This window comes from Xenopus tropicalis, chromosome 8 (assembly GCF_000004195.4).
Source record: "Xenopus tropicalis strain Nigerian chromosome 8, UCB_Xtro_10.0, whole genome shotgun sequence".
NCBI classification, from domain to species: Eukaryota; Metazoa; Chordata; class Amphibia; order Anura; family Pipidae; genus Xenopus; species Xenopus tropicalis.
This window is the reverse complement of record NC_030684.2, coordinates 80,494,431-80,508,584: the sequence shown is the minus strand read 5'-3', so window position 1 is coordinate 80,508,584 and position 14,154 is coordinate 80,494,431. Positions and strand designations below refer to the sequence as shown.

Below are 14,154 nucleotides of genomic sequence, written 5' to 3'. Positions count from 1 at the left end.
CTCAAGCTGCAGGCATACCTTCAGTTCTCTCAATAGTGCCCTTAAGTCTCCCCATATTTCTCCTGTTCAGATGATCAGAAGCCTTATAGGAACAAAAACGGCTGAGCACTGTAAAGAAAGTTCCCATAATGCCTCGCTCCTGCACCAAGACCAAGACCAGTGTACATAGTCAGAGTTGGCTTGGGACCCCAGGGGCCCACCAGAAAACCTTAGACCCTAGGCCCACTCTTCAAACTGTTTTTCTCCTTTGCTCACCCAACATCTTTAATCTCCTAGTCTCTTTTATTTACATGCTAGCATCTATCCTTCCATCTATTTCTCATCTTTGTTCCCATTCAGAAATAGGGAATAACCATAAAACAGGCCAAATGGTCAGGAGCAGGAGGGCCCACTGACACCTGGGCCCACTGGGAATTTTCCTGGTATCCTGGTGGGCCAGTCCGACACTGTGCACAGTTAGTAAGACTATGAGGAAGCTTTCTGCTGATTGGCTCAGATCACACATTCCTAAGGGGGAGGGAGTTCTTAGCATTCTTAAGTGAGGGGAGAGCAGGAGAGGGGAGAGAGCTGCGCAGACTCTGACACAGGAATTACAGAGACAAGGAAGGAGACAAGAAATCCTGTTTCTTTTGACAGCGTTTCTGTGAGTGCTTATGGCTGTATTTACATAGACATTTCTGATAAAGCTTACTTAGTTTTTACCTTTCATTCTCCTTGAAACGGTCACAACCAGCTGGAGGGCTTCCAGATGAACAGCCATGCTTTACAATAACAATGTCAGCTTCCACTATAAGCTATCTCCATTATTGTGCACCCTTGTTTAACTATATGTCTCACTTACATCAAGGTGTATAAGTCTGGTTTGTGGCTTAACATTTCACTTGAGCCAATTTAGAAGACTTGTATTTTGTTCTCTTTATGATATTTCCTGCATTATAGTGATAGGTATTATGAGCTCTCCACAACTGTCAGTTGAGAACTGTTTAGCACTCATCCCACTTGCCCAAACCTCAAAATTCTGCAAACAAATTGCAATTGGTCTTTATGTACTTTGCAGTGTTTAAACAATATGCCTACCTATTGTGATTCTGTTGGCTGGTGTGAGTGCTACCTAAGCAAGCAAAAAGCAGATTTATTTGAAGACAGATTTTTTTTCTTAATATTTATTTTTAATTTTGGGGCCCCTAATCTTTTCAATGTCCATTCTCTCAGTCAAAGGAATGCTTTGTTGCCCAGATATTAAAGGGATTGTTCACCTTTAATGTCCAAATTTTATTAAACCTCCAACAATGCTCTCCATAAAACAATGCTTTTCCATAAAAAAGTACAAAGACCTCTGTAAAAGCTACTTTTTATACCTTTTAAATCAGTCCTTCTCCTGTCTCTGTCCCCTTCTGATGGGATGGGAGTGGCCTATTTTGAACCTAACACACTGAGAACTTCCTATATGCTTACATCATCACGTCCAGGCTTTGCCCTTACTTATTTCCTATTGGACCAATACATTGGTTGCTTGTGCACTCTAACCAATTGCATAAATTGAAAAGTCATTGGTTAATTTCTCCCTTGCAATGACATAGGCAAACAGACTGTAGCAACTGTAGTGTTTATAGGGTCACTGTTTTTTAAAACCTCCATTAAGTTAGAATCAATTTGCTTTATTGTTAGCTCCTTGATCCTCTTTACTGCCACTGGGTTAGAACTTTGCACCAACTATCTGTAATAAGGAGTCGCACATCAATATAACCGCAAAGGGGAGCATATCCTATTATATTAGCCATTGGTACATCATTAACATTTCGGTGGGAACACTTAGGGGTATATTTATCATGCGGTGTAAAAAGTGGAGTGAAGCATTACCGGTGATGTTGCCCACAGCAACCAGCCATTAGTTTTCAACAGTTAGAAAACCAAAGCAAAGCATCTGATTGGCTGCAATGAGCAACATCACTGATAATGTTTTACTCCACTTTTTACACAGCATGATAAATATACCTCATTCCCTTTATCAGAAGGAAATGCATCCTCCCTCAAATACTGATGATGCATCCAGTACTGGAAATATTTATTAACACATGAATAGTAGATTCTTAAGGAAATTAGGTACATTTCAAATGGAACTTTGTTAACATGCACCCATGATGTGTAACTACAAAAAAGTCTAGTCCCAAACAGAATACATTCGAGGGTGTGGGGGTGGTTATTATAACTGGCAGTGTTCTGCACAGGAAGTTTTGCCTGTCTGATCATCCAGCATTTTTCTCTTGACCACCCATCACACATGCTAATAGTCTTCATGTGTGCTGTAGTTTCAGAAGAAACTGCTCCTTTCCCCTCCCTGCTATTGTTTTGTTCTGTTGGAAAGGATACTGAATAGGTAAAAAGTAATTTTAATCATTTTAAAATTTTGAATTATTTCCTCAAAATGGGCCTTATGGAGATGGCCTTCCTGTAATGTTCTCTTTTCTTTTGACCAGATGTATGATCATTAATTTCTTCCACATTCTGTTAAGAAAATATTAGAACTCTCTCTTCCTCCTGCCTAAGCTGTTTAATTGATGCAGTGCTCATATACTTGCCATTGGGCTGGGTAAATAGAAAGAACTTGAGAGGCCACACACAGTATAGTTGCCTTTCTAGTGTTAGAAATGGTTGTGTAGAGAATTACAATTGGAATAAAAGGGAGTGAAAAGGAGCTGTGGCTCCTCTTTACATCTCCATCTGCCTAGAATGGATTCTAGGAAAAACACTCAAATAACCCAATCGCAGCAAAATATGCATGAAGGCATATTTGCACGATTATGTGATTTAAGTGTTCTGCCCAAAGCAATTCTCAGCACGCACTATGCAAAGTAATTTTCTAGTGTTTAGTAATGGAGACAAAATGTCACGTGTCATTGCCCTAAGAAGGTATCTGCAGTTTCTTCAAACACCCCTCCTGTTTTCAAGCATATCTAAAGTCTGTGAAACTGCAGGACCCTACTAATGGTGGCCATAAATATTAACTAATATTCGCTGCATGAACATGCATAGAATAGGTGACCAAAAACAGAAAAGTCCTTGGATATTGGTCACCTTGTCCATTGGACAAGATGGAAAGTTTTATTGGGCGCTAGAACATCGTCGCAATGTTAATGCTGAATTGTCAGACAGGAGTAGAATTATTTTGTTTCTATCTGCATATCTGAAGATTTATCTTTTAACATTATTAGAGAAATCAATGATCTTCAATGTTAGTAGAGCAAAATAAACTCTACTTACTCTATATAAAGCATTCAATTTTCCTCGTCTTAAAGTTATACAATCAGATCAAGCAGGCAAGTGCCATTTTGTGTACACTATTTAGGAAAGCTTTTTATCACCCCCAAATTTTATACATCTGCCATCTAACTGACTAGGAAGTGCTGAATGGAAAGTTAAAGTAATTGTAATTCAAAACCTGAGCTGTCAATCATACATTGCCTGCCCCACCCCTATGCCTTAGGATTTTTTAATGCATTTATAAGAGGTATTGATGATTTAGTTAAAAAAAGGATTTGGGTTTCATGTTTAATTTTTAAAGGACTTTTATTATACAGCTTTTTATGGGTGGGTTACAGGTCCCCTTAATAACGAAAGATCTTAATTGGAATGTGTATGGCCACCTTAAGGCAGGCTTCTGAGAGCTTATGCAACAGCTTTTGAGAAAAAAGTGGGATCCCTGGGAAAAGTAGTCCAGAAGTCTGTGTTTCTTATAAAAACTCCTCAGAATTGTTAATGCATGTATATTACAGAGTGTTATTTTTGAGAGGGGAAACTATAATTACATTAGTTTCCCTTTAAAAGGAAGACTGGCTGCAGCTGAATAACCCACCTCTAAGTTGTCACATTCTTGTGGTCAGTGAACCAAGAGGTTCAATAAATGCAGTTCCATTGTGATGTACTATAGCTTTGCCACTGGCTGAAGAGACAAACATCCTAGTCTTTTCAGTCTTCTTTATCATAGACCTCTTTACTCCATATTGCCATTTGCATAGACAGAATTAATTGATTCACTGATTTTATTAGCCAGCTGCAACACTCATTCTGTACATAAAATAACATTTAGCTTGTTATAAGAAAACTTATTGAGAAGATGCCATTATTCCAGAAACACCTGCAAAAAAACAAAAAAGAAATCAGTATGCATGTGTTATCTCTTACATATATATTAAAAAGCAAAAAATAATAGCCTATTTCCTGAGTCTCTGCTAAAAAAGAGGCCTATCTGCAATATATTTTAATTAAAAACCAGAATTGTTTTTATAAAATAAACAATCTTCTTCAGCTCAATTCCTGTTCACCTCCCCTCCATCTCAAAGCTGCCTGTCCGCAGGCTGGACTATGAGAAACGCTCAGTGCTGTTCTGCATCCAAATGGCTGGGGTCATTTCATGTGTTAGGTTAACCTCGGGGAGAGACACCCCTCCCCATGCTGCTTTTATCTCCTTTTGGAATTCTGAGCAGTGCTGATCATTTTTAACTGGAGACCCAGAAAACAGACTTATTTTTTTGCCTTTACAATCCCTTTAACTTTTTTAGCTGCACACTTTACCATCAGCTGGAGGCACTTACTGTCAAAGTCTATCTTCTCAACTATGTTCTTAGGTTTGATATTTTCTTCCTGGTTGCATACAAAAATTTTGCCATTTTCACTTTCCATCCATCCATATTTACTCATCCACACTCGGAGCTGGGGCTCTGTAGCATCCATTTAATAAGAAGAAAAAGTAAAAAGAAATAGTTAGACCAGTGCTGTCCAAGATTTAACATGACATCAGCCAATTTTTCACTCATGTTTAGAGGCTAGATTATTATAAAATAATTATGTTACAGAACGAAGTCTATGGGCATTGTAAAGTCTTGTGTGCAGGCCCATCTGAGCTTTATTCAGTAACCCTTATTTGTTAAATTATTGTATCCTTTTTGTTACAAAATATTAAAAATCACTGTGCAACTTGCTACTGCTTCATAAACAAGTGGTGATGATAATGTAGGCCATGCAGGGGGCCAAAAATTTCTCATCCCACCTGTGGGCCTCTAGTTGGACAGTGTTTACCAGCACTGCACAATTATTTAGAATTTGATTTGATATGGCTGTGGCCTCCTTTTTCGGTGCATAATAATTATTTATGCTTAGAACACGTGCAAGTGAATTGAAGATCCCTTGATAGCACAAAATACCGGCACAACAGGATTTGTTTTAGCGGGATAAACCCTGCTGATTTTAATAGTAGCAAACCATGTAACCAGAGTGCCGACGTCTCTTAAAGTACTGTGCACCAGGTGGAACAGAGTGGAAAGGCCAGGGTGTGCTGGTGAGTGTGGATTGAAGATCCCTTGCCCATGTAAAAGAGAGTCTGGCTTAAAGTGTGTATTCAGTTATGTTAAAAGGTAAATTGTATAATAGAGAGATACAAGTAAATGTATATTTTCCCATATTATAGGAGAAGGATTGTCACCCACCAGCGATTGTGACTAAAATTAGGCACCCCCAGTTACTGTTTTAACTTACCTGATACCTCAATGCTCAGGTATGCAGAAAACTGCACTGGTCCGGGGTTCTTCTAGCAAGAATCATGGAGCAATCCTCTTTATCCTTCTTTTTTCTTTGTGCAGGTGCACATGCATAGTAGAGTGAAAGGCTGAACTTTAACAAAAATGCTGGCTTCTTCACTCTACTGAGCATGAATCGACCCTGAGGTAGCAAAGATATATGAAGCGGAAAAGGAATGCTCTGTGGTGCTTGCTTGCATGTACCCTGGGCCGGTGCAGTTTTCTGCTAACAGAAGCACTTGGCTAGGGTAATAGGTAAGTGAATACAATTACTGGGGGGTGCCTAACTTTTGGCGCCCCCACAGATTGTGACTTTCCTTCTCTTTAATACTTATAAAATAAAAAAGGTTTGTAATGTGGACAAAAAAAGGCAGGATAATTACATATTCCTCCCATATATACACTTAAGTGCTTCAATACATAGTTGGGATGAGGTTCCTGTGCCAAAGAGTTTAAAATCCATTACACTGATTTCATTTTGTCTGTTGATACAGTACAGGATATTAGAACCACACATCTCTGTACTACATGGCAGCTTTGGAAGAAGTCTCTCAGTACATTAACAGATTAGACCAATACAGAGCATCAAAAATTAAAATAAACTCACCTGACAAATCTCCCAGCATCTCTGCCAAAAGCCACCGGTCAATGTGCTGGTAAGTGATTCCCACAACATGGCAGATAACTGCAAGGAACAAAGAAATGGGGTTAGGTGAGTGAAGTGCACATTCTAATGGTAATCTTTTTACATTATATATACATTTCATAAAATTTCTATATTGAACAATAGAAAACATCAGGTTTACTGTTTCCTTTGTTTTGCACTGACAACAGTACTTACTATACATAGTATTCACTACTGATACACCCTCTCCGTTTCACCCAGGTCCCTATTCTACAGTTTTTTTTTGCATTTGCCATTCTAAAAATAGTTGGAAACTCATAAAAGAGAAAGATGTTCGGCTCTTGTGAGTAGATTAATTTTACAGAAAATCTCTAAGCCCCACAGAAAAATGGCACTTTTCAGTATTGGTCATGCAATTGCTTTACTAATTGTATAAAAGGTAAGTATATTTACCATCCAAGGAAAGGTACACCTATATGGATTTGAGGAAACTTTACATGTACTACCACATTTGCAATATATGTGATAAAATGCCAATGTGGCAAGCTTTATGTAGGTCAGACTACATGGAATGTCCCCCACGTTATAAGGGAGCAGAAATCTGTCATTAATATTGGGAAGATTTTTTTTTTTCATTTTTTGGAGTATAACAACTACATTTGCAAATAACTGATGTGGTGGGTACATTTTGCAGTGGAGGAGACAGGGTTAAAGAGCTCCTATGCCGAGAGGCGATGTGGATTAGGAGGCTCAGGCTTTGGTCCCCATGACATGAAAAAAAATGACTTAACTCCAATTGTAACACAAAATATTTTTTTTTTTTTAATAATTGTAATATATTTGTTTTTAGGTGATTGAATGCAGTACAATGAATACCTTCTAAATGCTAAGTAAACTTCTTATAAAATAGAAAGCTGCTGTGTTAGATTTTGTTTTTTGTAACTTTGTATTGGTTGTATCTGATTAATGGCCACTAGATGGTAGTATGTTACAGAGTAAAAATGGGTCAAATAAGCAGCACATGTAGTTCGCTTGCCAAAGGGTCAATATAGACCTGAAACGTTGCTGTACTGGTCCGTGCCAATTATGTGAATAAAGACATTTTATTATAAGAAGATTGGAGTACTGAGTGCTGTCTATAATCTGAGAGTCTAAAAATAGTTTGAATCTATAGGTACACAATGGACGATTAAAAATACCAAACTAAAGGGGATATAAAACCAAAAATGTTATTTCCCGTTATTTATATAGTGCGGACACATTTCTGCAGCGCTACAAAGATTATCCATCATTCATATCAGTCCCTGCCCATGTGGATCACAATCAAAAACTCTGGGGTCAATTTAGTCAAAAGCCAAATAATCTGCCTGTATGTTTTTGGAGTGAAGAAGGAAACTGAAGAAGGAAATAAAATACTGCTTAAATGAGGACTAAACCCTAAAAATTAATATGGCTAGACATGCCATATTTTATATAATTAACTTATTGAAGGAGCCTAAAGGTTCAACATCTCTATAGTAGTAATAATACTGTCCTTTAAAGTTGTCACAGGGGGTGACCATACTGGACACTTCTGTGAGAAGTGTTTGTGACACTCACATGCTCAGAGCAGCTGTTGAGAAGCTGAGCTTAGGGGTCATCAGAAATTATCAAGCAAAGAAAATGATGTTTGTCTGTAATATAAGTTCATCCTAAGGGGCTGATGATGCTACTAGCACTGGCTTCAGAGCTGCCATGCAGTAATCATCTCTGTTAATTACTAATCAGCTTTATATTGCAACATTTATATCCTATATATACAGTATATTGTGGCCTAAGCCCAGTAACTGACAGCAGCACAGAGCATGTGCAGGGAATCAGCAGAATGGGGAGCTACTGGGGGGATCCTTGGGGGCTTAGATCTTCACTGATAAAGGGCTACGGTTGCCTTGGGCTGGTACAGAAGCACAAAACATAATTTACAACATTTCTAGGCAACATCTTTAGTTAAGCGTTAGTTCTCCTTTAATTAAAGAATATGTACTGGATGCTTGGGTTGTGATTTCTGTTAAAGGATTTATCCACCAAAATAAAATATACATTAGAAATTTTCAATTATTTTAAAGTTATCAGTATACAGTTATCAGTGTTTATGTCACTTTTTGTGGCAGTTCTGACCTTCTTCTGAACAGTTAACTTAAAGTGTAATGTTTTCAGTAATGCAAGTGTGTTAAATCTACAGCAGAGCTGTGTAAGGTTACATAATAAGTTCATAGCAAAGCAGTATGGATGTCCAAAATTTTAGAAAGCAAAGGTAACAAAAACTGCAAACACTAATACAGTGTGTCTTTATCAAGGTACTATAAAGCAGTGGCATACAGACATTTGAAAGAGAAAGGCAAAGCATTACATATCTTACTGACCATGGCACCCCTCCCTGTCCAAGGTGCCACAAGAGAAAATGCACTTTAGCAGAACAATTACATAAGCCCACATACCAACTAAATGCAAACAAATGGCAAGGGAAACACAGGCACAAGTAAAAAGCATGCAGATTTCAGTACTAGTAAGATAAGTTTCTAAAACTGCAACACAGAATACTTTGTTCAAACAGCTATTACAAGTAAAGCACCTTACAAACTTACATTTCCTTACTGAATCCTCAAAGCCTGTAATACCATCTATAAGATCTAAGTTCTCATCCAGTGCTTGCTTTGGGGGAAGATGGAGAGAAGAATAATTAAACTCTCATCAGCAAATGTGTTAACTGTGTGTTATCATTCAGAAGGAATTACATGCAGTGGTTTAAAGACGAAGACACATGTGCGATTAGTCGCCGCAACTTTAAAAAAAAAAAAAGCAATGGCAACTAATTGGCACATTACATATAACCACAGTCAAAATACAGAAAACTAGGGCGAGGCCAACAGATCAACGATGGAATCAATTACATTTTTAAGGTATGTGACACTTACCCAGAATGACTGGAAATGACATGTTTCTAAAAGGTCACCTAAGTACAGAATCTGTCTAATGGGACGTTCCTCTTGCTAAGTGCCCTTTGTTAAGGAACTTGTGTTAGAAGATCTGAGAATCCAATAAAACACACGTATTCATGCTCTATACCAGTGATCCCCCACCAGTGATGCGTGGGAAACATGTTGCTCACCAACCCCGTGGATGTTGCTCTCAGTGCCCCCAAACCAGGTAGTCATTTTTGAATTCCTGACTCGGTGGAATGGTGGAAGGTTTTGGTTGAATAAAAACAAGATTTTCTACCAAATAAAGCCTCCTGTAAGCTGATAGTGTGCAATAGCCAATGTTAGCCCTTATTTGGCACCTCCATGAGCTTTTATGATGCTTGTGTTGCTCCCCAAGTCTTTTCACATTGAACTGTGGCTCACGGGTAAGAAAGGTTGGGGACCCCTGTTCTATACAGTGCTAGACTATTTGCACCTACTTCTGCTTCTCTAAAAATGTATCACCAGCTAACCCTGTCATACTCTTATAACTTCAGTTATAATGAATCCGAACAGCACCATCAGCAGCAGAAAAAAAAAAAAGTGTTTCATGACATGCAGCTATTTCACATAATTTCAAGGTAAACATAACCCAAGTTAACACTCTATACAGCATGAACTTTTTGTTTATTCTATGCCCAGAATGCTACTAGCTTCTGAGGAAGTGGCGTGTAGCCATGAAACGCATTCAGCTGTTTGGGGGGAACACTGTCATGATTTTAAAGATGGAAATAAAAGTGTTTTTACTAAGAAGCAATCCACTTCCATCCTTGTTCTTTGCTACTGAATTCGCCTATATCGGGGGCGTTAGGAGGCGTGGCAGCACGGTTGAATTCTACACTGTCTGGTATCCTGGTGAGTGCTCCCCTTTTTGGACTAACCAGAATGCTACTAGCTTTTATATTTGCAATTATTTTTATCAGTGGATTTGCCATACTGCAGGAAGGAGGATTGTTTTTTCAAGTTTCTGGGCAACTATTTTAAGGTCATTGAATTATTGATCATATGGATGGCCAAGACACAATACATAGATCAATCCCCTCAGTTTTAAAGGCTACCTTACCCTGGCTGACCAATTAACCAATACTTTTTATTCTAGGCGCCTTACATTATAGTGGTGATTCCTCTCTTAAATCAGCATATAAAAATAATTAGAAATCCATCAAATCAGATTTATGTGCAAGTGATTAGGTGGAACAAATTTCAACAATCATTTGCTCATATTACATTTTATTTGTACAGTAAATGCTTTTAAAATTTTAAGGAACACTAACTACTTCATAAGATGTTCTAGTTCAAAGGATACATGAGCTTGATCAATCATACACTTGCAGAGAGTGAAGTCTGTGTGGGGCAGGTTGGTCAAGGCTTTCAGAAGGATCTGAGCAGTTACTGTGGTCTGGAAGAAGGCAGGGTTAAACTGATAGCTGTGAAGAAATACAAGAAATTGTTTAAGCCATGTAGAATAATGAGAAATGTGCATAATAATAAAAATTGCAATTGTTCTTAAGAGGCTCTGGATTACATCAAAACCTGAGATACTAATATGCATATAAAAAAAAAAGAAAAAAAAAGTTCTTAGGTGCAATTTATTTTAACAAAGCTATATTAACAGAATTTATTACAAATCACTGTAGGATAATACTCCATACTCCTGGCACAAATGTAGAGATACAAGCAGAGAGGAGAACTCAAAAAGCAGATTAAAGGAGAAGGAAAGGCTAAGTCACATGGGGGTGCCAAAATGTTAGGCACCCCCAAGTGACTTAGAACGCCTACCTTGTACCCCGGGCTGGTGCCCCCGTACGGAGAGAACAGCACCAGCCCGGGGTAGCTGCCGGCGCTTCCTGCTTCCTCCTCGCTTGCGCGCGCATGCGCAGTAGAGTGAAAAGCCGAACCTTCGGCTTTTCACACTACTGCGCATGTGCTGGCCCACGGATTTCGGCAGCAGCGCGCAAAGGAAGGAGGAAGCGGTGTCTACAGGTGCCCCGGGCTGGTGCTGTTTTCTCCTAACAGGGGCACCAGCCCGGGGTACAAGGTAAGCGATTAATGTCACTTGGGGGTGCCTAACATTTTGCCACCCCCAAGTGACTTAGCCTTTCCTTCTCCTTTAAACTGCAAAGTGTGCTTTATTTTTTACACCACATGTGTGTTTAATATGCACACTACACAGTGATGGCAAAACAAGTTGCAGCGACTAATCGCCCCATGTAACTCCAAGACGGAATGAATCATCCCTCTAAGATATAAATGTGGCTGGAGTCTGAGATACGTACAGTTTCAGCACTGCTAGATTTGCTTCTAAATCATAGGCATTTTCCTTTGCCTGGGTCTCAACATAGCGTTCCAAGGTAGCCAGGTTCTCTGGGTTGTACCTAGAAGAGACAGAAAGGCATAAGAGGACAGCTCTAAAACAGAAATTTGCCAGAAAGAACACCAGCACCTTAGTATCATATTGTTCACTGCAAATCGTTTATTTTACAAAAGTGATCATCTTGCGCCCTCCATTTGTTTGCAAAAGTCCGCGTTTTTTATGTAAGCTACTCTTTGTTCTCTTAGCTCCTTTATCATTTCAAAGTCTCTAAAGGTAAGAAACTATATTTATACCATAACTGACCTTCAGACACTATAAAGGGTGGCATTTACAGTATTCTAAAATGTCAATATTCAACCCCTTAAAATAAATCCATTAAGGGGAGAGGTTACAACTGACTTTTATTAGAAATATGGGCAGGTTACTGGACACAACAGCACTACTCATATTTTAGCTTCTATACAGCCTATTGAATTCTTACTAGTATTATTCCTCTTACTAGCAGCAGTTGCTGCAGAACTAATGTGTACTGTGTTTTACAGATATTGTAAAAAGATAAGCAGGAAGTGCAGGCCACACAATACCTTTATATTGGATCGGAGCCTACACCTACATCATTTTTTTAAATTAATTGTACCACTAGAAACACCATCTATGTGCACGGCTCTTAAGAGATCTTCTAGTTATTTACTGTAGACTCCAAATTCTTTTTCTGGCCAACCGGGTGGGCAATTTCCCTCACCCTGTGCAGTACCGTATGCTGCAGCTAATAAAACAGACCCAAGCGCTCTACCCGCTCCGCGATACTTAATTACAAATGCTGCAGCGTCGCATCTTTTTACCTGTCTATACCTCTCAGCAGTTTCCCCACATTTGCTCGCATTTGATCAAACGAAGCCATGTTACCAGCAGCGGAGAGGAAAAAGAAAGGAACTAGGAGCGCGTAAGACTTCCGGATCCGGTAGAACGCATGCCGCGATGCACTTCCGCCCTTACATTTTAATTGCAATCGTTTGCACAAATGTGACGCTGTCTTCCAGTTCAGCGCCTTTCGGGACTGCTTGTGGGTGGGTGGATATCAACAGTTAGGACTATGGGGAGATGTCGGGGGCGCGGAAACGAGTAACGGAAAGATAACGGCAGCGCAGTTCTGCAGTGTAGCCACTTTCGTTGTTGAACGACTTCAGTGAAGAAGCTTGTGCTGATCGTACTGTTTGCCTATTTTTTTTTTTCTTCAAATACAGAGCTAAACACGGAGTACTACTCCATGTTTGCTTTCTGCACTGGAGGTTATTACCTCCTTACATAATGGTCTTCTGGTTATTGTTTAGACAAAAAAAATCACCAAAAAGGGTAAAGGCTTTTTTTTTTTTTTTTTTTATATTCAGCGCTCAGTATCTAGTTCATACCTCCCAACATTTGAAAAATGAAAAGAGGGACAAAAAGAATTTTTGGCCACGCCCCAATTGCCACACCCCATTTATAAAATAGTTAAAAAATAGTGCCCATGATGGCCCAATAGACAGCACCCCATAGAAAGTACCCTCCATACACAGTGCTCCCCATACACAGTAGCCCTCCTTACACAGTGCCCCCAATACACAGTAGCCCTCCATACACAGTGTCCCCCCATACAGTGCCCCCAATACACAGTAGCCCTCCTTACACAGTGTCCCCCCATACACAGTGCTCCCCCATACACAGTGCCCCCCCATACACAGTAGCCCTCCTTACACAGTGCCCCCCCATACACAGTAGCCCTCCTTACACAGTGCCCCCCCATACACAGTAGCCCTTCATACACAGTGCCCCCCCATACACAGTGCCCCCCATACACAGTAGCCCTCCTTACACAGAGCCCCCCCATACACAGTACCCCCCCAATTGCCCCCATAGTGAGTACCTCATACATAGCAGCCCCCATAGACTTCTTGGGCTCCTGCTCCTTACTCGGCTCCTCGTAAGGCGGCGACAGGTCCTTTTATAAGGTTGCGCCCGTGCGTAGGTGTGACGTCACACGTACGCACAGGCGCAACCTTATAAAAGGACCTGTCGCCGCCGTACGAGGAGCCAAATAAGGAGCGGAGCCAAATAAGGAGCGGAGCCCAAGAAGAAGGAGCCGGAGCGCTCCGCTGTAGCCAGCGCGTCCCACTGGCCTGGATAGTGTGGCCTGGATGAATGTTCTGCATTTCCGTAATGCGGGACATTCATTGAACAATCCGGGACAGCGGGATGTGCTGTAAAAACCGGGACTGTCCCGCGAAAAGCGGGACAGTTGGGGGGGTATGCTCTAGTTAATAATACAATTTAAGTTATTTAATTATTTTCATTAATAGTAAATTAATGGTGAGATAGCAAGTGTGACAGCAAAGTAATGCTCTCTTGGAATATATATTACACATTTTATTTAATGATCCTTCCCCTTTAAAAAGGCAGCTGCTAAGCTTAGGTTACACCACATCACTTTCTAGTATTGATTTGTGTAAAATGCTGTTATTTATACCTTTGAGGGAAAAAGACACCACCAACAAAAAACATTTAGTCAAACATTTATTTTTTTTTAAAAAATCACAGAAGAGGCACATGTTATAGGTATACTCTGAATAAGATTAAAGCTTTTTAGAACACAATACAAAAAAAAAC

At 39.7% G+C, this 14,154-nt stretch overlaps 1 protein-coding gene across 1 annotated transcript; it reads right to left on the bottom strand.

Annotated features, from left to right (window-relative positions):
- Positions 1-4,022: 4,022 nt before the first annotated feature.
- Positions 4,023-12,440, bottom strand: eif3k (eukaryotic translation initiation factor 3 subunit K). The gene is given in 8 exon segments (NM_001172289.2): positions 4,023-4,135; positions 4,593-4,718; positions 6,181-6,258; positions 8,823-8,889; positions 9,153-9,227; positions 10,504-10,624; positions 11,474-11,572; positions 12,354-12,440. Coding segments are annotated over 8 exon segments (657 nt in total). The 5' UTR covers positions 12,413-12,440; the 3' UTR covers positions 4,023-4,103.
- Between the last annotated feature and the right edge of the window lie 1,714 nt (positions 12,441-14,154).